Genomic DNA, 23,367 nt, shown 5'->3' with positions numbered 1-23,367 from the left:
GGGGGGGGGGGGTGCCCCCCGGGGGGAGTGTTGTGGTGTGGTGTGCGTTTGCTCGCCGGCACGGTTTTTTTTGCCGCGGTTGTTTTCTCACAAACCCCCCCCCCCCCCCCCCCCCCTCTCCACACCACCCACCCAATCGAGTGTTTTCCCGTTTAAATATTTGCCTTTGATTATACACATACGATATGTTCATTTAACCGTATATTCTCGTAGTCGTACTCCTTTCTCTTCATGCACGATTTCCCCAACCAATCTTTGGGGTGAGGGGTAACATGAGATGAAGGTTGAGTGGTGCGTGGCCATAGGATGTGCGGCAAATAATGGAAACTCTTGGACCCTGTTTTGTAGTCGGAATAGAATGTCGTCTGCTGAATGTTGTTACCGCAGCAACGTGACATGTATGTACTTACGATTTTTATAATGAAAAAAAAAATATATATATGTATGTATATGTACATATGTATATATAAATATAAAAGAGAAATCCTAAAGGTGGTGTACGTACATGTCTGAGGGCGAGTTGTTATGCTGCCAGACAGACAGAGACATAGAAGAGAGATGGGTAAATGTCTGGCTAAATACTAATGCTCCTCCTCCTCATCCTTTAACTAAATATCTTCTCTCATTCCACACTCTGTTTATGCAGTTTGCAGCTCTAGGGAAGGGGGGCGTGAGAAGTGATGTATGTATATGTAGATGACACATGTAGAAAAAAAAGTAAAATGTTAAATGTAAAATTCTTCGGAAAAGCGCAAGACTGTGGATCGCACTAAATATCACCAAATATTCTAACCATAATTGGAATCCTTGCATACTGGAAACTCTGTGAAGGTCGTTGCCGAAGATCATATTCGCAACTTTGCCTCTCCTTCATTCCCATTTCCCATATTCTTTCTCTCTCTTTCTTCAGAAGTGTCTGCAAATCAAATTCACAAACAAATTTCAATAAAATGCGTTTCAAGGGGCAGGCTGATTTCTTATTGCCTGCTGCCTACTGCCTCCTTCTCAATTGTTTAAGTCCTCATGCTTTTATTTTCATTTTTAAAGGAAATTTGCAAAAGGAAGACAAAGCACCAAATATTTCTGTAGGGCCATAAAAAAGCTCAGAAGAACCCTGCACAGAAAACGAATGGAGTGGAGTGGTGCTTTTTTGTGTGGAGGCTTGGAGTAGATTCTGTGGGGTGCAATATCGCCGTGTATTTGATTTGTGGCTCGGGCCGCTTTTGCTGCAGCCTGCTCTGTCGCTTTTTCTCTCCCTCTCTGTTTCTCTTTTGTCTGTGGCAATTTTTTATGGCCAGCCATCAGGTCCCATCGTAGGGCTTCGCTCTCTACGTTTGTTGGTTTATTTTTTGTCGATAGCCGAAGGTCGGTTTTTTTTCCTTTCGCTCTTTCTTTGCAATATTTAGTCCAATAGTCCGTGCATTGTTTGAGCAAATGCTTTGTTTGTCCTGAGACTGGCACTATTTGTGCCATTTCAGGATAAGAATACGAGCAATCCCAGCAAATATTGACGCTGTCATGCGTAAGCAAGAAACAGAAGGCGCACGAATGTCTAAAGGAATACCCTCCAATGCACTAATGCACCATGGGAAATTTGACCAGTTTATATGGCCAAAACTTATTTTTCAAAAGACGATAAATTAATATTCTTTGGATCCTGGAAGCGTTTTGCTGAATGGATATTGTAGAGTATTCAATTCTTGATCAAATGAATGCAATTATGGCGCGTCTCTGCGTCTTCGCAGATATTTAAATGTTGGTGATATGATCTTAGGTTTGAAAATTCTGAGTTGTTTTCAATGTGGAACACATTGACCTATTCAATTGCAAAAGAGATGCAGATTGTGTAAATTCTTGTACAATCGTATAATTATAATAAAGTCGCTACATTTGTTAGAAAGAAAGAAAGAAAGAAAAATAAGCTGCTTGCAGTATGTATGGAGGTCAATGTAAAAATCCTATTTTCTTCTGGTTTCCCATTTTTTTAAATCCAGGCATAGCTTTTTCAATATTATATGGTATCACATAATATATTCCCATCATTTTTTGTTTGATACGATTTAAAAACAATAGAAAAATTTAAAAAATACCTTTTTCTGACTAATAAAATGTTAAAAAACTAAATCAAAAACTGTTGTTGTTGATGATACGGCTCAGATGCGAGAAGCACTCCTGACTCCTAATCTGGGATCTGTCCCTGAATCGTGAATGCTGCCGGAGCGTGCAGTTTATCAATTAGCTGTCCAGGACAGTTAATTGTTATTCACCACTTAACGATGAAGGATGAATGATGCAGATGGGATGAGCAATAAGGAATAAAGGATGGGAATGTGGACTAGAATATGTATCTGTTGTGCTGCACTTACACACTCCGTTTGCTGTGGACTGGGGACTATCCAGTGCTCGGTATTCGATGGTATCGCCTCCGCCAGACACGGATCGAAGCTGGACGGTCGTTTTTTAACAAAGTCTACGGGCAGGCTGTAATCATCACAGATGGCAATCTGCAAACGATAAGAAAGGAAAATGGTCAGAGAGCTACATATGCATGAGTCAGAGAGATAGAGAGTAGTATGCTAAAAATAAATGTTACAGAAAATAACGAACGCCACAAATTTCACCACACGTAGAGCACAAAAAAACACTAGACAACACAATTCTGTGCCCCAGCGGCAGAACACAGCACACTGCTGGGTGCTACAAATTCAGAATGCTTCAGACTCGTCTTGAGTCTTCAGCCAGCGAAAGTCTGCGTCGTCAAAAGTGCACAACAATGGCTAAATTACAGTTACAATTAAAAATGGCGACGGTACCTTTTCCGCTCCTGCTCCTACGCCCCTTTGCCACATCCCGTCTCGCTTTTGTTATAACTACCCTTCTCCATCCACTGTTGCATATTTTAGATGTACATGCATGAATGTGGAATGGAGAAGTCGGATGCTCTGCCGCCGATGGAGGAATGCCAACAGAAAGGACTGCTCAAGTATTGCAATTATCGTTAAGTGGGAAAACAAAGGCGCACGGGGGAAGGAACGGGCAGAATTCAAATGGATTACAGATTAAAGCCACCTACAAATTAAAGCCAGTCGAGAGTCATAAACAGGACAGTACAGTTGCCCACGAACTAATTCGGTTGGAATTCTGTGCAGTTTTGAATATTTTTACTCTTTGACTCTTTGGTCCCAAGACCAAGATGCAGGAAGTCACGAAGGCAACTGCCTCTACTTCCACCGTCTGCTCGCCCCATTTTAATGTCAAGTTTCACTTACGAGCCGTTCCTCGAAGTAAAATTTCAGGCGATAAAGGTGGCGACAATTGCGGCAATACGATTTCCATTCGCATCCACATCCACGAGCAGAGCGGCACGAGCCGCAGTTGGTGCCACAGCCAGAGTTCGGGATGCTAGAATGCAGTAGCTCACGCGCCAAAGTGGTGTCCCCGGGGACATCGACACATATGTGGTGGATCCGCTCGACACAATGGCCAACGCACACCACTGATGCGGCCTCCTCTCCGGCATTAAAATCAATCCAACAGCGATGACAGAACATATTGCCAATAATTTCCAAGGCTGCCTGCCAACCCTTTGCCTTTGCCTTTGCCTTTGCCTCCTACTACGACACTTAGGTAATTTAAAACTCTTCCACTGAAAGACACCGAAAGGAGTAAGGCGCCGAGGCGTATTCAGGTGTTAACATGCGAACGGCGTGCAGCGCACTGAACGCAGAGCAGAGCATACCAGGGCCCTCCATTGGACAGAGGGAGAATGGTACTCCTATCATCATCCATTAGCCCCTGTGGCCATTTTTCGAAATAGAATAGCTGATAAGATAGGATGAATGCTGGGGCTGGGACCCGATGGCTGGTGTTAGCACTCTACGACATAATTGAGCTACAATCCGTGGTTAAGGATTGCTTTGGGCTGCAAAGGCAACAACTTGAAAGAAGCTCTCCCTATGTGTGGAATTTCTTCTCGAAACCAACACTGTCAAACATTTGTAGCGGGAGATTGTGAATCCTCTTGGCAAAGGATTCATATAGGTAAAGTCTGGTGGTGGCAGTGGGGTACTGGACACTCAATTCTGTGTGTGCATACTATATGGAGAAAAAACCAACGCCCTGTGGCATGCCACAATCAAATGGTGTCAACTAAAACGTACCCACGCGTTCAGTGCCAGTTTCTGTAAGTGAAAGTTGGGTAATACACCAACCCACCACATACAAACCCCCATCAAACCATCCATTTGATGACTTACTACAGCCACTCATGCCCCATGCCCCATGCCCCATGCACCAGACTTTAGTGATTGCCAAGATCTGCCAAGAGTCTCATCTCCTTTTGGCCAAGCATAAATGGAGGCAGCATAGGCACAGCGGCCCGCTCATTGCCTTTGTTGGTTGAGTAAATATCATAAATTTTTAAAGCGGCATTAATGGGCAGAAGCCACAGTGGCAGGTAGCCTTGGGGCAGGCACAAGCACAGACCATCCACAGTTTCGGTGTCTCCTCCATGGCGCATAGCCTCAGGCACTTTGGCACAGCGCCCACCTTGAACACATTCAAACTTGGCTGCAGCTGTGCCTCCGTTTTCCGTTCGGTTCTACCGCTGTCACATGTTGCCCTTGCAACCTCCTACGTTTCTTTTGTGTGACACATTGTGGCTATTCGAGTAGGAAGAGAAGCTGTTGGCTGCTTTCTGCTGTCTGGCATATTGCGGAGATTGTAGTTGCAGCACCTCAAGTAGAATTGAAGACGTATTTTTTCCAGCTTCGGGTCACTGGCATTCCGTAGGGAAGGCCCATATCTCGGAGATCACCGCGTTGAGAACAGATTAGATCTTTATTATAGCCAGAATGAAGAAACTAATTTGCAATGGCTACCGCCACCCCGCCCAGCATCTTTTTTTGTGCACAAAAGTGGATGTATGTAACACACAGAAGGAAACGTTTCCGACCCCATAAAGCATATACATATATATTCTTGATTAGCATCAAGAGCCGAGTCGATATAGCCATGTCTGTCTGTCCGTCTGTCCGTCCGTCTTGTTGAGCGTCTTGATCCCAGAGACTATAAAAGCCAAAGAGCCACCAAATCCATCCAAATGGCTGTTTGCTAACACTGCTACAAGTGAATTTCAATTTTAGCACGCCCCCTTCCGCCCCGCAAAGAGCGAAAATGTGCTGTATCCACAATTTGAGAAGATAAAAGAACACTAAAAATGTCATTCTGTAGGGAAGGACCATATGTATCAGATCACCGAATTGGGATCAGATTGGATAATTAGCTTTGCTAATTGGCAACAAATGCAGGCCGCCTTTGACCTTTGCCATCGCCTGGTAGTAGTCCTCATTCTCATCCCGCTCTGGCTGATTGATTGATTGCTTAATCGATTCGCAGCCCTGTCACCCGATGCTCCACTTCCACTTCCCCTTCGCCTTGCCCATCCGTTTTGCTTGATATTTTCACTGCTCGTCGACTGCTCAATTGATTGATTAGTAGGCGGTTCGGGTTCAACCGGTAAAGGCTAAGGGGTAGGGGTTAAGGGTCACTTTCAATTACCAATTACCAACAAGGCTGACACACACACCACACGCCACCCCTCATGACCCTTCTGTGCATCAGTGAGGATTCCCTTTTTGGCCTTTAACGCGCAATTGATTTGTTTGGGTAATGCGTGGAACGATTACAGGTAAATTTTCACCTGCAGCATGCCGCCTGCCTTTTCCCTTTGCTGATTTTCTGCTTTGTGGAAATGGTTCAACACTGTATGCCGCTGCACAGTATCCCCTGTGCCAATCCCTAACTACTCCTCCCTCCTTTCCGCCACTCTACCTCACTCCCTGGTTTGGGAAACTCCTTAAAAGCTCTTTGGGCTGCGGTATTTTTTCGACATGTGCGCTGGAAAGTATGCACCATTTTTTTTAAATTTTCCTGAATGCTCATGCCCCTGCCACAGCCCTCAGCTATAAACGACGGAAACATTAAAAATGGCTGACGCGGCCTCGTCAATGGTACATTTTGGAGTAGGGTGGCAGCAAGCCGCTGCTGGGGAGAAAGAGTAAGCGGAGGGTAGCAAAACGGTAAAAAGCAAAGTTTCAAGTGCTCCCCAGATATCCCCTCTTTTTAGAGGAGTGATGGGAGGAGAGAGAGAGAGAGATAGAGAGAGAGAGAGAGAGGAAGAGGAAAAGGTGGAGGAAAGGTTGAGGGAGGTCCTGAAGGGTGTCATCGCCAAGGCATGCAGCCCATCGTCATGACTCCCCAACGAGCATGCGAAGATGCGGTGCATGAGGCAGGTGGCAAGAGGCATCAGCGGACATCAGTGGACAGTAGCCAATAGCGGACTGAAGCGGATGTTGAAGCGGAGGCAGAGGCTGTGGCAGATCCTGACAGATTCTTCCCTTGAGTTTCCTTTCCCCTTTTAGGGTTGGTATATCAATTTTAATTAAATATTTTGTTGGTATTACTGTTTCTGTGGTTTTTTTAAGGACTGACAGTCGCAGAAGTAGTCGCAGGAGCAGAGAGAGAGAGAGAGAGACAGAGAGAGGAGGTTTCATGGGTGTGGGTTGCATACGCCACTTGAAATGCTGTGCCACCTGACAGAGACAAGACAGTGGCTAAAGAGAGGGGCAGAGTCTATAAATTTCAATGTCGCAACACTCAAACCACTCGTCGATGGCTGTGATGTCTGCGATGCGTGCCAAACAGACAACATTTGACTTTGCCCAAGAGTCAAGGGTGGCTGGGCAGGCTCGGTACCGCGACACGACCAGGACTAGGAGAATGAGGCATGCGGCAGAAGGCATGGACAGCCACCACCAGTAGGTAGTGACAGGGACAGTAGCAGAAACATCGACAACGCTGAAGTGCCGCCACATAAATTGTTTGGCCAAAATGTAATGGAAATCACACAAAAAACCAACAGCAGTCAACGCAAATACCCTAACGTACAATCCGTGCAATCTCAGAGAATCTCAGAGAAACTCCACAGGAAAAAGCAAGTTCCGACAGTCTGTTTTCAGTCTTGTTTTCTCGACAGCTTTCTGCACATATCGACGGGTAGATACAGATTTAGATAGAGGTACCATTTCAGCGAAAGGGTATGGAAGGAAGAGAATGGGGAATATGCAAAGGCACGGTATGACAGGAAGAAACAGAGTATGGCAACCGAAGAGCAACGGTAAAATAAATAAATTCATTTGTGGCAGCCCCCGCAGCTGCCTTTGCCCGTCGCATCGCTGACCCAAGGCCGGTTGAGTTTTAAATACTACACATGTTGCCACCACTCGTGGCACCCACTCTGCATGGAACTCTGTGGAAAGCGAAGCCAACTTCCTTTTCCTGTTCGTGTTCCGTGTGTACCCTTTCTGTACTGGTACGAGTACGAGTACGAGTACGAGTACGAGTATTTTCTGTGTTGTGTCCTTTCCACCTTCCACCTTCCACCGGCACATACACCCTTCTGTTGCCACCACAGTTGAGCGAACACTGAAAATTGTTCTGCTTATGGGAGCGGAAGTTGCGAGGGTGACTGAACGGTGAGGTTGGAGGACTCAAACAGACTTCTCCCCACACCTTTGTAGTTTTGTGAACTTTGCAGATATGCAGTGACCGGAAAGTTGTAATATCCAATCGCCACTTTATTTGCGAAAATTTCGGCCTCCACCCCTCTACAGTTTTTTCTTTGCTGTTGATTGGTGTGGGTAGTGTGGTGGGTTGGTTGTTGTACATTTAAATGGCGTTCTCGTGGCAAGCTCCAAATGAATTGCCAACAAAGCAAAGTGGCAATAATTGAGACCCCAATGGCCATTTCATATCGGAAATTGCAGCCCCACGCAGAGCCCCCAGCCACGATTGCCCGCTAGGGTACTAGTTCCAGGGTCCTGGGGTTGGGCACTTTGCTGATGCGGATTTTAGGCTTGATTCAACCTCAAAATGCAATCAGACTTTCGCTCCCATTTCTCTATCCACAAATCGGTTTGCCGTAGGTCATCAATCATTAGCATTACCACTCTCGATTTGCTTGAAAGTTCCTCCAATCGGCAAAAAACTCAAACAAGGAGAATTTGTTTAGAGCTTTCTCCCTTTCGAATTGCGAATTTCGTGATGAAAATTTGCATCTTTCCTTGGGTTTACAACGACAAACAGATCTTACGGCACTGTTCCGCCTTTAATATATTTTTGAGGAGTTTTCGGAGGAAATTGTTGCTATTTCGTTGAACGATTACTTCAAATCTCACACGACCACAACTGACTGGCACACGAGTCCGTTCGCTTATGGGAAATCATTAGCCCATTTCCTACCAAGTTGTATCTTCTATGTAGAGTAATTTTGAGCGTGGACTCATTGAGACGAATGTTTTTTTTTTTATACAAGTCGCATGACATACTCGAACAAATAGAGTAGAATGACCAGCATATTCCAAAGGAATGATTTGCAAGGCCCTTCGCATTTGAATGGCAACTCTTCTATTTGGCATGACATGAGAATGCTCCGAGTGACAAACCCTGTCCCATGCCATGGCATAAATGTAGGACCATCCTGTGACTCCTGTGGGGCGGATACCACCAGTGGGGGAAATCCAATATCTGATGCCAGTTCCTGCTCCACTTGCAGGAACCCCAACTATGTCAACCCCAAGCCAACGCAACCACCGAAACCAGCGAATCAAGGAAATCAAGCAAGGAAGCAAGAAACTACCCAAGAAATGCCCACGATCCACACCCATCATCACCCTCTCCCTTCTCTCTCTCTCTCTCTCTCTCTCTCTCTTCCTTGATGGCATTCCTAAGCATATGGGTCCAATTACGCAGCATATCCTGTATATCCTGGATTTCCCATCCCATTTCCCCCCAGTGTGGCACCGCGACTGCCGCTGGCGGCGCATCAACAAACACTTCACGCCTGACATTTTACATGACGCTGGTGTTTTGCTGCTGCTTCTGCTGCTGTGTCGTGCCCCAAGGGGGGGAAAAGAGGGAAGGAAATCCAAAAGCGAAAAAATGGCAATAATATTTTTATGGGCATAAATAATACAACAGTCAGAGCCCCCCCCCGGCGTGCTACAACTCTCTCACGCTTCTGCTTTTTTTGTGGGCGGGTGAATGCTGTCTTTCACATCATTTTTACGAGGGAGGTTACTTGTCCCAGCCACATGCCACCGCCACTGGGCTTTTTGGGCAACCGCTCACATGAAATGTTGGCAAAGTCGATTAAGCCTTGTCCGTTGTGTGGCACCAACAGGAAGGAGCAGAAAAGACAGAGAAAAGAACAGCTCGGCTCGAAAAGGACACACTTAGGGAGTCTCTGCCACCCACTGCCAAAGAACCGTTAATGTCCTGTATATGATTCAGTCACGGCTATGGGAGACAACTCAACGTCTCACCCTGACTCCAACACTCCCAGAATACCACAGCACACTCTTATCGTCCACTGTCATTACACAAACCAACTTCTTCTGAAAGATATGGGGCTTAAAAATGGTCTGATGTTTTATTTATACCCGGAACTCGAAGAATAAATAGTGAATGTATATAACGCACAGAAGAAAGCAAATTTAAGAGAGAATCAACGGAAGGATCTATTGTGTACAGGATCAAAGAAACTTGAGAAAACTTAGCTTCATCCCCATCTCCTTGTGGAAAGCAATCGCTATCCCAAACGGTTACATATGAAAATGTTATATTTATCACAATATTTAAGGAATTTAACTTTTTTAATCCCCCATTGCGAGGATTTTCCTTTAGGGCTGGGACAAAGAAAGCATAATGCTAAGCAAATACAATAATATTCCACAAGATAATCATCCCTTATATCCCTCAGAGCTGCATATTCATGCAGCGAGTCCATCCACCAATTCATCAACGAATCCATAGGCTCATCCACTTGCCGCAAGAGAAACAAATAATTGCTTGGGAGCACTGTCGATGATGTTCGTAAGGCAAATATGAGTGAAAAAATGTGAGATGCATCAGCAGACCCGCTGATGTACCGCAGACGGGTGTCTCGCTCTTATAAGTGCCTCAGATGCAGTGCGATAAAGTCCACTCCAGACAGGATACAGGAGGCACAGGAGTCACTTGAATGGAATTTCCCCTTGGCAGCAGGGGCATGGCACGAGGCCAAAGCCCATACAAAAGCCTTGAAAATGTTTTCATTTTGCTATTGTGACGATAACAGTAACGGTAATTTGTCTGCCTTCTGATGCTGCTATCCGTTTGCATACACAGCTCATTAAATACAAATCAGCTTAAGCAGCAGCCACAACGCCAGGCCATACACATCGAATCGAAAGTCCGCAGCGATGATAATTGCCAGAATAACATCCACTTCTCAGAGAGGAACCCATCCTTGAATGGGCGGCAATGGACCAAACCAGATACAGTCAGTTACAGTTATGCAAGTCTGATTATCAATATGTGTACATACATTACTCTGTGATGTACACTCTGCGCTCTGCTTATGGGAACTGTTTATCATACACACACACGCAGGTAAGAGATGTAAAGCTTATCAGACGTACGGTAGACAGGGTAATCAGCGGAACGGGCGGGAGGGGGAGGGCGAAACAACTTAGCTTTAGTGTCGCTCAATCCAGGAATTGAGGAATCCAGCAATCCCCTAATATTTCATCAACCCTGCACCTAAGCCACATCATCATTATCATCATCATCATAGTCAGGATTTCACCAACGTCCAGACACTAATTAGTAATCCTTGACACGAGTTTCTTTGTCATTAAATATGCCATATGCGGCGCACAGCCATCCACCACACTCTCCGCACTCACCCATCCACGTCCTCTCAGCTGGCAGTGTCCTCGTTTGTAATTTGTCCACAGGTATTACTTGCTATGGAATAATTTTGCTGTCTGCTGTCGTATTAGGTTTATCGCAGAGTGCAAATGGTTAGCGAAAGCCACATAATCCCCACTCTGTTTTTATCTCTAGAGTCTAGAGCCTCAACAAGATGAGTCATAATATATATATCTAAGGAGGACTATGCTTTAAATCTGTGGTACACTCTTGCATGAACAGTCATCGTCATGCGTGCATGGGAGATGGGAGACGTGACTGTACTCTCTTAGATCAATAACGGACAGAGGCTGAACATAGAGTGTGGAGCTAAAGCTCTGGCTTCCCACAATCGCAGCTGGGGCTCTCGGCTTTTATGTATGTATGTAACCATTTCCATAATCTCACAATTTGTAATTCATAGTATATATGAAAATTTGGTGCGAATTTGCAGCGATTTCTTGCTATCTCTTTCTCCATCTCTATGCCTCTGAGAGGCACCCTCGGGAAAGCACCCAGGGCAACCCAGACATGCAGGACACACTCATGTGAGGGACCCATACATATATTTTATTTTTTTTTTATTTATGTATGTATGAGTATGAGTATGCTACACACTCTGTGAGCTCCAAGGGCCACACAGTGGCGAAAAAACGTAGTAAAAATATGTATGTAGTAAAAAATATAATTATAAATACCAGTAAAATAATAATAAAAGACGAGGAAAGCGCTTGCTAATAGCTACTAATGATTATCTGACGAATATTGATCCCAACTCGAGAATCACTGAACTTCGAAGTGGATTCGTATTAGATACTGTTTCTGAAAAAACACCGAAAAAAGGAACACGACATCGCAGTTAATCAGATATTAAAAACTTTCCACTACCACACTTTTTCTGGCCTCTACATTACATCATGCAAATTATGAGTTTTGTTCCACTATAAAATAAGTCTGATACGAAAGCACTAGGCGGAGTGAGAGCAGTGTTTCGTTTCAGTTCGATGCTTGAGCTCCACCTTTGCCATTTGCCGCCTCTGGCTGTGGCTTCTGCTTATTGAAATACCATCGACGTCCATATGGAAGGTGGATATGGCATGTGGGACGTGGGACGTGGGACGTGGGACGTGGGTTTTCGTCGCCGTTGCAACGGAAATGTAACCGCAAAAATACAAAAAGGCAGACGCAATTTGTTGCGCTCATGTGGCGACACTACGCATTTTCTGTACGTATATGTATGTACATATGTATGTATATGTTTTAGGGCAGAGGCAGAGGCAGAGGCAGACGCCGACGACGATGACGCATTATGCGGCACATGTGGAACCTCTCTCTGGGGGACGGTGTCTGTCTATCAGATACCGCTCCCCTTTTAATGTAAATATTTTATGAAACATAACACGGGGACGGTAGAAAACTAGATTTTTAACACGTTAAATGTGCGAAACCAAACAGAGAGCACCCACTTTGGATAGATACATATACATATGTATGTACATACATATATTCCTGTATGTGTACATATGTACAGATATTGGCAAAATACGCCATTTGAACACGCTGCTGGAGCCTGTTGCCGCCGCGGCGGCCGGCCGGTCAATCGCTCAGCCAACCGCAGCTGCGCCATCTTTTGGCGCGTACGTGACAAATCAACTAAAATGACAAAGCGCTAAAGTTATGAATGATTCGAGGTGTAGAGTAGTAGAAGCGAGGATTGTGACAACCTTAGGACAACAACTACAACGGAATACAGCGGGAATGAATGGAATACCCATGCTGGACACTAAGGCAGAACCTATACTAAAACGACAGACAGGATCATAAATAATCGAAACAGGCATAAATAAGCAATTTACGCAAACTGTTGCCGGCTGTCGTTAGGCATTATCGTGGAATGCAGGACTCACCTCTCACTCTTTACTCGTTTTCTGCACATGTGGGGGTTGGCGTTTTAATTATGAAAAGGTATTGTGGTGACATCCTGTCCATGGAATTGGAGCAACTACATTTACATTCCCGTTATACAAAGAGAATCCAATGTTACGTGTTACAATTATTTGGGGGTATGGAGAAGGGAGGCTGCTATTCGTCGCAAGATTCTTAAGCCAAAAATAAATAAAAAGAAATATCATTCCAGACATTCTACCACCACATTGACAAGGATGTTCATATCCTTCTCCTCTGAATAGTTTGCTTCTATTTTCAATGAAAGGCACTCCTTATTTGTGCGCTACACAGCCTTTAGTATAAAAAACATTCCCAACTTTTAGTCATACTATTTTTATATTTCTATAAACCGTTAGTCATGTACTTCCCCATCTTTGTCCGATTTTCTGCTGTTTACTCGCCTCAACGCTTGGCACATGACAGGAAAACCAGAACGACAACAGCAGCAGCAGCCGCAGCTGAAGAGCCAAAAGCCAAAACAAAAGAAGTTTCCAGCTGAAGGCGACTCACGTACCCATAAGGAGATGGTTGCATAAGAACGACCTCCGACCTCTAACCTCTTCACATGCCTTTCTGCTTTCCCTCCCACCGCAGTTTACCTTTGCCGAAAAAGTTTTTTAATTTTCGCGTGAAAATTTGTAAACATCAGCAAACCAACGACAACTTACAAAAGGAGGAGAAATGTGGCAGGTGGCCAGTGGCAGGTTAGTGTACCGCTCTCTCTTTTTTGGCCGAAACAACAACATAAAGGGGTGAATATTTAATAGAGCTGGCCCCAGACTTTTCCATCCAGTGCTTTTTCCCCTCCATTATTCCATTTTCTTTTACCAAATGACAAATTGCTGTGGGCAACACGAGCACGCAGAACAGGAGGAGCAGGAGCTTGATGGGGTGGGGTAGGGTTGCCACAAAAGGTGTTAGACTTAACACTTGTTGTTGTTACACATGTTCGAGTGTCGTACCATTCTTTTACTTTCATTCCCATATGAATAAAGTTCTGAGGGAGAGGGTAAGACAGAGCTAGAGCGAGCGACCTTTCAACGCAATTTCTTTGCGATTACACTAGAGAAACATTAAGATTTCCCCTTTTTAAACACGGTACTCGAAAAGTAAGTATATTGGTAAGCTATATTATATTTGTGGGCAAAAGAGGGATGTATATATATACATATGTAACGCACAGAAGGAAACGTTTCCGACCCTATGTATAAAGAATAAATATTCTTGAACAGCATCAAAAGCCGAGTATATGTATGTCTATCTGTCCGTCTTGACGCTGCGTTAGAGCTAAAGTCACCAAAGTTTGTGTGAAGACTCATGTGATGTCACACTGAATTAAGTTGTATTTAAAAATTAAGCCACGCCTCCTTCCGCTACCACACAGCGCAAAAATCTGCAGTATCCACAATTTTTCCAATAAAATAAAAATAAAAATATACAAAATAAAAATGCCATTCCGTAGACAAGGACCATATCTATCAGAGCACCGAATTGAGAATAGCCAGAATGAAGAAATTTATTTGCAGAGGCTACCCACACCCCATCCAGCAGTTTTGTTTATTTTCTGCACATTCTCTCATTCAACACTATGCTTCATGCAGTGTGCATCTCTTGGGGATGGTGGCTAGCCAAAAGGGCGTGTTGGCGGGAAAAGTGATGTAGATGTAGAAAACATTAAAAAGGTTAAATGTATCGGTATCGGAAAGAAACTCCGGCTTGAAATATTTGAGTTTTCAATGTAAATGCCAACGAGATCTCAGTCTACTGAACTCTACAGTGTCGATGGCATTACCACGACGAATAGTACATCTGGAATCAGAACTCAATGTTAAACATGTTTCGGGTTGCCAAAAACTAAGCCATTGGCGCACTGCACCCACTTCACACTCTTGAATCAATCGAAGTGACTAATCACGAATTCACTCTTATTTTTTTGCACCTGTTTGGAGCCCCTGTCAGGTGCATTTTAAAATTCAATAAACGATTCCGGCCGCACACACCAAACTCCCCACCCACGCTTTGTCCTATTTCCTTTTTTTCCCTGCGACCTTTTCTTTTGTCATCCTGTTTATAAAACATAAATACTCCTCTGCGAGCGTGAACATGTCAATTTTCATTTGGTTCATCGTAGCGAAGAGCTTTCCCATTTCCAACATCCTGACAATCTAATTGAGGATCGAAACTGAATTTAGTGAATGAAATGAATAGCAGACACATATCCAGTTTCGAGCTTATATACAATATACCCTTCGATATACTCTTCGAGTACTGGATATTAGAACCACTGACGGAACACAACGCTTGATGAGAGGTGTCGAACGAAAGCACGGAAGGGCAAGTGGGCTCTCTATCTCTCTTTTTATCTGTGAGCCGATAAGCTGGTTACTCAAGTATTTTGTCCCCTGTCTCCAGTGTCCTGGCGAACGCAGCACGGGCAAAATGCATTTGTCAACACTGGCATCAAGGGGCATGGACCCAAGACATCTTCCTCCTGGCAACTGAGATTTGCAACAGCTGCCATCGACAAGTGGAACGTTGACACGAGAAAGAAGGAGCCAACACCCAAGGTTTGCTCGGGGGGAGCTGAGAGTTTTGCATTTGTAGCTGCTTTCAGCCCGCAGGCAAATGGCAAGGACAACAAAAACGACAACAACAACGAATACTAACAGGACAGGACGAAAACCATTAATCATTAGCGCAAAAATACTAGTGCCTGCCTATGACGCAGCCTACAGCCACGATTCCCTCAGTCTGGGGGTGTGGGTCAGGCGTGAGTCAGCCCATCATCATCCACAGACTGGCTGAGCTGACAGAAAGTACTCCCTCTCTCACGAAACTCTAAATCGATACATTCGAAAATCTCTTGTGTCTCAGGTGTCTCTTGCGAAGGTTAAGGGTATTTTCCATAATTCCACGAATTAAACAATATACAAAATTCACATTACACAAATAAAGTATGCACATATTTACATACATATGTATGTACATATATGTATGTATGTAAGTAAATCCAATTTACATCAAAATGTAATCTGTTTTGGACAGTGTAGAAGAGTGTAGCGGAAAAGCGTTTCACAGAGTCCCACGTGCTGGCCATCGCTAAGCGGCTTGTGTCACTTCTTCCTCTGATGCCTTCTTTTTTTCTGGCCCTTTTCTTTGAAGGCAATACCCGCGCCTCTTACACTCCCACCCCTTTACCCAACGCACCTTTCCGACGTAACAACAATGGGGTACATTTATTTGTGATGCCTAAAATTTTTGTTATCTTGTGTTCGACAGACGTCTGCCAGGTTCTGGAAAATTGCGGAAAATCACTTCATAAAGCACCGACTTCATACACCTCAGGGAGGGGGACGCAGGTAGGAAGGGTTGCTGTGGCTGTCCTCTTTTCAGATAATTTATTATTCATGTCCTTATATGAAGAAATTCTTGAGTGAACCCACTATTTCACGTCCCCACTGCCACTGCCCACTGTCGACCATTTTTCAGTGGATTTTTTTGTGATTGTGAGGCAGACGCTTATATAATTTGACAGTGGCTGGCATACGTAATGCGACAGTAGCCGCTTTCCCTTTTTTTGGGCAATTGTTGAACGAACATTAAATAAGCCTCAAATTGATGGCACTGCCATTTGTTAATATTACGAGGATGCCTGACAAAAAGCTAAGAAAACGGACAGCAGCCTTTGGCATGCTCTTTGATTACATTTACTCTCCCCCTTTACATTTCTCGGTTCGGTATTCATTCGGTTCGGTATTCCTTTTTATTGTGGAAACTCTATTTTCGGTATTAGACTGTCGTCCCTATCCGACAGTCCCTATCCATGCTCTTGCCCCTGGCACGCCTAGACCTGATATATCCCACCCGGCAACGCCTCCCACAGCCGAAAAAGTTTTCCCTTACAATTCGTTTCGCTTCGTTCCATTTTACTATATATGCATTTTACACATTTTTTGCTAAAATCATTTGCATATTTTGTTGGTTGTTTGGCAACTCTTTTAATTAAGTTTGACCGTCAGGTTGGAGAGACCTCGGGCTCTTTAAAAGGCTTAGAAGTTGACACCGACCGCTGCCACTGCCTGTTTCAAAAATAAAATATTGTGTTCCAAGAGTCAGAGAGGAACAGATAGTGTGAGGAAGTCCTTGGTAATAAAAGTAAAAAAAAAATACAAATTTTAAACAAAATTAAAATGACTTACTGTGGAAATATTCATACAAACAAAAAGCAAGTCAACTATTTTAGCTTAAAGGTACAAAAAGTGGAATACTTTTTATGAAAAATAATTGTTTAAATTGATTTTTTGGTTTGATTTAATGTTTTATTTGCAAAGAAATTGTTTTTTATGTATGTATGTACTTTATATTTTATAAATAAAAGTAAAATCAACTGTTTCTGTAGAGCTCTAGAAGGATGGTCATAGTAAGAGAAATAAATTTAAAATAAACAATCCCAATTAGATCAAACGTCTCCTCCGCGATTGATCTAACCGATTATTCCCTTCCTTCTCAATAGGGAATCGCAATTCCATAGCAGGCATGAGGTCCGTTCTAGCACGCTCTCCCAGCAAAGGTGTGGTTTCCACAGAGCTGCCAGAACGAATTAATGGATACAATGGGTCAACTATAAATTAAACGCGCTCCAATTTGATGTAACAAAAACAATGGAGGGTGGCGAGTGAAGAGACGGCTAATATGCAGAGACAATTTAATTAAATGCGCAAATACAGCAAACCCAAAGCCGGACAGTGGTTGCCGTAATAAGAGAGTGAAATATCAAGAGAGCAAATGGCGAGCCCAACCAAGTCAGAGCAGGCTTGCGACGGGGTGGAGGGACTCGTCGTTTAGGCGGTTGGGGCTGGGGGCTCAAGAGAGCTTTCCCCAAAACGATGAGTCATGAAGGTCATGACGACAGAAGCGCGCTTCCAGCGGAACAAGTCGCTGCCAAAACGCACCGCTTTGATTAGTCGTCGTAAAAACAAGCGTTTTCGTTTTGTTGTTGCTACTGTGACAGGTTGACGATGCGACTCCCAGACAGTTTGGCGCTCTCTCGAAGAGAGAGAGAGAGCGTAGCTCTCTTGCTGGCACACACCGTTGGTTGGCAAGAAGAGACCAGGGGCAGATGAAAAATCAATTTCGCAATGTTACGACAATTTCGACTTGCGCACATGTTTTGTTTGTGTTTTCGTGTTCTTTTGTATTTCGTGTTTTGTCTCTTATTGTTATTACTATTTCGTATATTAATTTACGCCATAAGGCACAAGCACTAACCGCATGGAGTATTAGTGTTTAAATTTAGCATTTTTGACGCTCTCCTGCACGAATTTGTTGGTGTTATAGCTGTTAATTTGAATAACACTCACTCACCTCTCTCTCCCATGCATCTATCTCACTCTTTTTCACTGGGCTGATATGTTTGTTGTGTGTGGTTACGGTGCACACTGAGAGAAACCACCCGCCTTGCCTTCTTCGTTGTGTTATTATTGTTGTTCGTGCGCTGCCTCACTCACTCAATAACAACAACAAAAATGTATAGAAAAAATGAAGCCACTTTATGGATTTGAACTGTTTCTTCGAGACCAGATATTTTCGCGCGCTCTGGACTCTTGTCTTCGTACTTCTTGTGACACACTGTTCACAGCCGCACTTGATTCCCGTTACTGTTAATGCTATTTGGTTGCGTTTGAGGTGTCGTCGACGACAGGCAAGACAGCGGCGCCCGCGTTGCGAAGCGCTGGTTGCAAGGGCTGATGCTGAACTGTTCGCGAAACTGTGACGAGCCGCTACCACGTCGGCTCTGGCTCTGAGGAGGCAAGCTCTCGCGCCGTCCGTTGGCAGCGGCTGTCGCAGCAACCCCCAACGCAGGACAAAAGCTTGGCACGTGCGGTGGCACCCACAACAGTGAAGAGCAGGGGGTGATGGCCAAAGGACAAGAGCATAGGGGAAATCACAACCGCAGAGGCAACGCTGCAACCCTGCGCCGCTCTCTGTCGGCTCTGCCGGCCTGCTGTCAGCGCCTGCGCAAAAATAGTGACAATAACGGATCAAACAGTGAGATTTGGAGGTATGTGGACTGATTGCGACATGCATATGTATATTTAAAAAAAATGATGTATTAAGAGCTTAAAATATATATATTTTCCATAAGTAGAAAATTCTATATACTAAATTTTCCCTGCAGTTAAGTTTTCATTATATTTTTGCTGTCCGTTCGTCAAACAACTCTTTTATGAGTTCGAAAATTTCAGTAAAATATTTGTTTTTCTAATATTCCCCCGAGATAAACTTAAGTACCTGGTCGATGCGGACTCATCGTCGTGCGACCATCCAATTTCGCTATAGCGATAAAGTAACAAAACAAAACAAAAATTTCCATAAGCTCTTTTAACTCGTGCGGTGCCGAAACCAACCCAGCGTACTGTGGGCAGAAAAAAATAGGAAAGGAGAGAGTGACAGAGAGAGAGAGAGAAAGAGAGCAAGTTGAAGCCTTCGCGAAGCCGAGCGAGAGGATGGCATACCTTAGTGCGCCTCGACTCTGGCACTTGTGTTATATTAGCAATTAACTAGCTGAAAATGGGGTTGATTCCTGAATGGCCAGCACTGGCGGCTCGCTACTGCGGCAATGTGTTGGTTGGGGGTCGGAGGAGCTCCGTTGGATGCTGCTCCGAAATCACATGAAATATTGTTACCTTAAACAGTGCCGGCCGGTGAAAAGCGGAATGCTCAATGCTGCGGGGTAATACAGCGTGCGGAGTAATGCCTTTTTTTGGCGTTTGTCAACGCAAATTTACCAAAAGCAAACGGCATATGCAATCGGGCTACCGCTCAATGACAGCCAGTGGAGGGGTGTACAAGGAGAGAAGTGGTGGTAAATTCAGTTATAACTGCCACAAGAGAAAATTTCTATTCCATCTAAACCCAACGCCCATAGCCCATTGCTGGTCATAAATTAACACGAAACTGTAAACATATCCAGTGGAAGTAACGGAAAAATCGTCTACTACCACAAAAGCCTCTATGTATGTACATACATATGTGCATATATGTACAATATGCATATGCCTACGCATACATCATTCTATAGTAATGATCCAATCGCCACAATTTTGAAGATAAAGGAAAACTAAGAACGCCATTCCGTGGGGAAGGACTCTATCTATCAGATCATTGAATTAGGATGAAATTCGAGCATTATTATAGCCAGAATGAAGAAATTAATTTGCAGTGGCTAAACCCACCCCGTCCAGCAGCTTTTGTTGTTTTTTGCACATTATCTCAGTCTACATTCCTCTGCTTCGTGTAGTGTGAGGCTCTAGGGGAAGGGGGCAAGATAAAAGAGGGTGTTGGAGTGAGAAGTTATGTTGTATAGATGACATACATACATATGTAGAAAAAATTTAACATTAAAAAAAACCCACTAAGGCACAGATGTACTACCAGTACCAGGTATAAACGTTTTGACACGTAAGAAGCGTCTTACACGTCCTTCCTCGTTCTACCTAGATCATGTTTCTTCTTTCCCCTCTCCTGAAAGACTGACATGCGTACGTTTCAATTATTTGGCGGCTTCTCACGCGAGATGTTCCAGTTCTACGGTTGTACTAATAAATCATTTGATTTGTACACTTGCCCCAAGGCATTCGCATTGGCATTGGCAGGCGGAAAGGATGGGAGGATGAGTGGTAAAGGCGTGGCCACACCAGGGGACCAGTTCTTGGACCTTTGGCGGGGTTGGACGTGATGTGCGTGCCTTCCGGTGCTAAATCAAGGCAACCGCTTTCAAATTGTCTTATATACTATGTACCTTTCACAGGTCCAGGCCCCCATCGAGGTCCAACTGCTACCGAACTTCACCTTCCACCTGTGCCTTCCCTTTGTTATCTACCCCCCAACTAACTTCTGCCTGCAGGAAGTAACTGTAGTTAATATTTATAGCGATTTAATCTTCTCACTTGATCGCTGCTCAGTTAATTTTGATGGAGACACCACATCAACCCCAACCCCATCCCAAGGGTCAGACCAAATGGAGAATCCTCCTGTATCCACAGCCACGAGTATCAGTCTCTATCTTTCTCTCTTCCTCTAACTAAAAGGCGCACCCTTTTCACCAGGTGTCCAGCTCGCAGTTTGTTTTGCGTGTCCACTTAATTTCCTCCTGGAATTGCTTAATGAAACATAGCACTGGGATGAACTCATTCTCTCCAACCAAACATATAAAACATATCCCAGCATGTCATCTCTATTGAGACCAACCCCATCGGTGAGTCTGGACAAATCGCTGGAGTTTCATATGGACAAGCGCCAAAGTCGGTTTAATGAGTAGTTTAGCTCATGTTCCCGCCGCCAGTCAAGGTCCATAATGTGGGTTCCATCAGAGGCGTTTCCATCAGGAGGTTGAGATGAGGCTGCTAAGGGTAGGGGTAGAGGCAGTGGCTGGGGCATGTGCATTAGCAACAAATTGTTATTGTTGCCAGGCTGAAAGCGACAAGAGTAAAGTTCAAGTTACTTGGAAGTGGAAGTGGGACTCCAATGGGCAGTGGGGAGCGAGTTGAGGGTGGGAGAACACTGGTGGGCCAGGAAATATAAGTAGGAGCGCACAGTCACATGATTGTGAACTCAACTGAGGTCATTGGAGATTTTGTCCCTTGCAGGATACAATAAAGGAAGAACGATCCTACTGAATTAAAAGACTGCATTAGAATAGAAAAAAAATACAATTTTATCTATTTACAGAAACGTCTCATAGTGGTACCGATGATAACCGAACAAGTATGCCCTCAGTTCGGTGGCTCAAATCAATATCAATCGAAATATAACATATATTCTCGCTTACATTTGTTAGATTCAATTAAATAAAGAAGAACGGAAGTCACTCACCGATCTTAGTTGAGTATCTACTTTTTTATGGTTTCGTGGTGGAATGGGGTATGTAGGAATGATGCGCAAGGATCCATTGTGTTACTCCGGTGATCTGTGTCTTGTATTCTTTTTGATTTGCAAAACATATTCGTGACAGCACCGATGACCTACATTCATATGTCACATGTCTACTCCGACGATGAATTTCTTTCTCAGCTTTTCTCACTTATGTATATTGAGTGAATAGGTGAAAGTATTTATATATATTTTTGATTTACATCATTGCGTTAACAGATTTACATATGCTGGCATTGTAGTGTCAAGAATCTCCCTAATTTGCATAGTCCCCTGTCGCAAGTCCTGACTGATGATGATGACTTTTGGGCTGATATGATGAAGACGATGATTCGTTCGGCTGAGCATCCAGCCAAGTAGCAAATCTATGCGAAATGGGGCCCATCGAGCTCAAATTAAAATTAATGACAGCAACAATTGGATACGCCCCCTCTTAAAGGCTGAGGGGAATTGTCCTGCTCTTTCTGTTTTGTTGTCGCTTTTTTGCTTTATTTTCAATTAAGCAAATAGCTGAATTTGACATTTTTACGTTTTCCTTTCTGCGAGCGTAAAAAAGTTCAAAGAGAGAATCATAAACGGAATAACGGCAGGTCGATGGGCAGAAGAACGAGCCCGATAAGAGCTCTGACAGCAACAGCGCACAATATCAGGGCAGCACAATAGAGGACATCCCCCTTGGCCCACCCCTGGTACTCCTCCCCCTTATCTACAAATCAGCCAACCGAACACACCCCCGCTTGGAAGACGATGTCGATGACTATTTGAAGTTCTTATCGGGGCACAGTCATCGAAGGCAGCTGCGGGAAGTACGGAAGTGGGACAGGCTCCTGCTCCTTGGCCTACGCAAATGTTTGCGTTTCTGTATTTCCTTCATTCTTTGCATTTATCGCATCATCTCTCTTTAAGGCGATTACTTGAATTGCAATGGCAGAATTTGAAAAAATTAACACGTTTCAGTTTCATTCATGATTCAAATAGCCACAGACGAGAGGGCCCCAAAAAAGAAGAGTGATTTTTCTGCCTTTAAATTTTCTCTCTGAAAAAAACAAACCATCGATCAAGAAAGGTTTTTCCAAAACAATGTCCTTTGAAGCAGATATTTTCTTTAGCAATGAACTGCCAAATCGCCCTTCCAACATTTTCAGCTACATTTTCCGTTCTCATCGAAGATATTTTAAAGATTTATCAACCATTGCCAGTATTAGCCAACTTATACTGATGCTCATAGCAGCAATGATGGTGCGTGATAGCTCAGAGTCGTGCTCCGTCTCGAATCCAATATACCCTCGAACCTTACCAGAACTGAACAAGTGCAACAGTGAGTAAAAGCTGTACATGTACCTGTACGTGAGTACTGTGAGCCATCAGGCCTGTCAGTGTCAGATGCATTTCACGAGTAAATTACAAGTTCATTTGCGGCTGGCATTACATCCGCTTAAGCGCTTAAGCCGGGGCTCGCAACACGAAAGCTTTGCGCCGCTGCCGCATAAATTATGCAAGCAACAGAAGAACACAACAGAACATAACAGAAACAGGAGGATGACAGGTAGATCTATTCGCACTCGTATTTATCCGTAGATGATGCACGAAGTGAAGTGGGGTACAGGTACAGTCACCACTAATGAAACATAATGAGATGGCATTAGCGACTGTCGTAGCAAACTATTCATTATGCACTTTCTGGCTTCAGCGAAGCGT

The 23,367-nt window shown here is 44.0% G+C and overlaps 1 protein-coding gene across 2 annotated transcripts in view; it reads right to left on the bottom strand.

Moving 5' to 3' along the window:
• The window catches only part of LOC117581135, a 50,831-nt gene that overhangs the window by 11,694 nt on the left and 15,770 nt on the right, over positions 1-23,367 (bottom strand). For both annotated transcript variants that reach the window (XM_034268060.1, XM_034268061.1), the window contains exon 4: positions 2,367-2,504. In XM_034268060.1, coding sequence (XP_034123951.1) covers positions 2,367-2,504 — 138 coding nt within the window. The remainder of the gene's footprint in view (positions 1-2,366; positions 2,505-23,367) is intronic.

This window comes from Drosophila guanche, unplaced genomic scaffold (assembly GCF_900245975.1).
Source record: "Drosophila guanche unplaced genomic scaffold, DGUA_6, whole genome shotgun sequence".
NCBI classification, from domain to species: Eukaryota; Metazoa; Arthropoda; class Insecta; order Diptera; family Drosophilidae; genus Drosophila; species Drosophila guanche.
The sequence above is the reverse complement of the archived record's forward strand: the minus strand, read 5'-3'. Positions and strand labels throughout refer to the sequence as shown.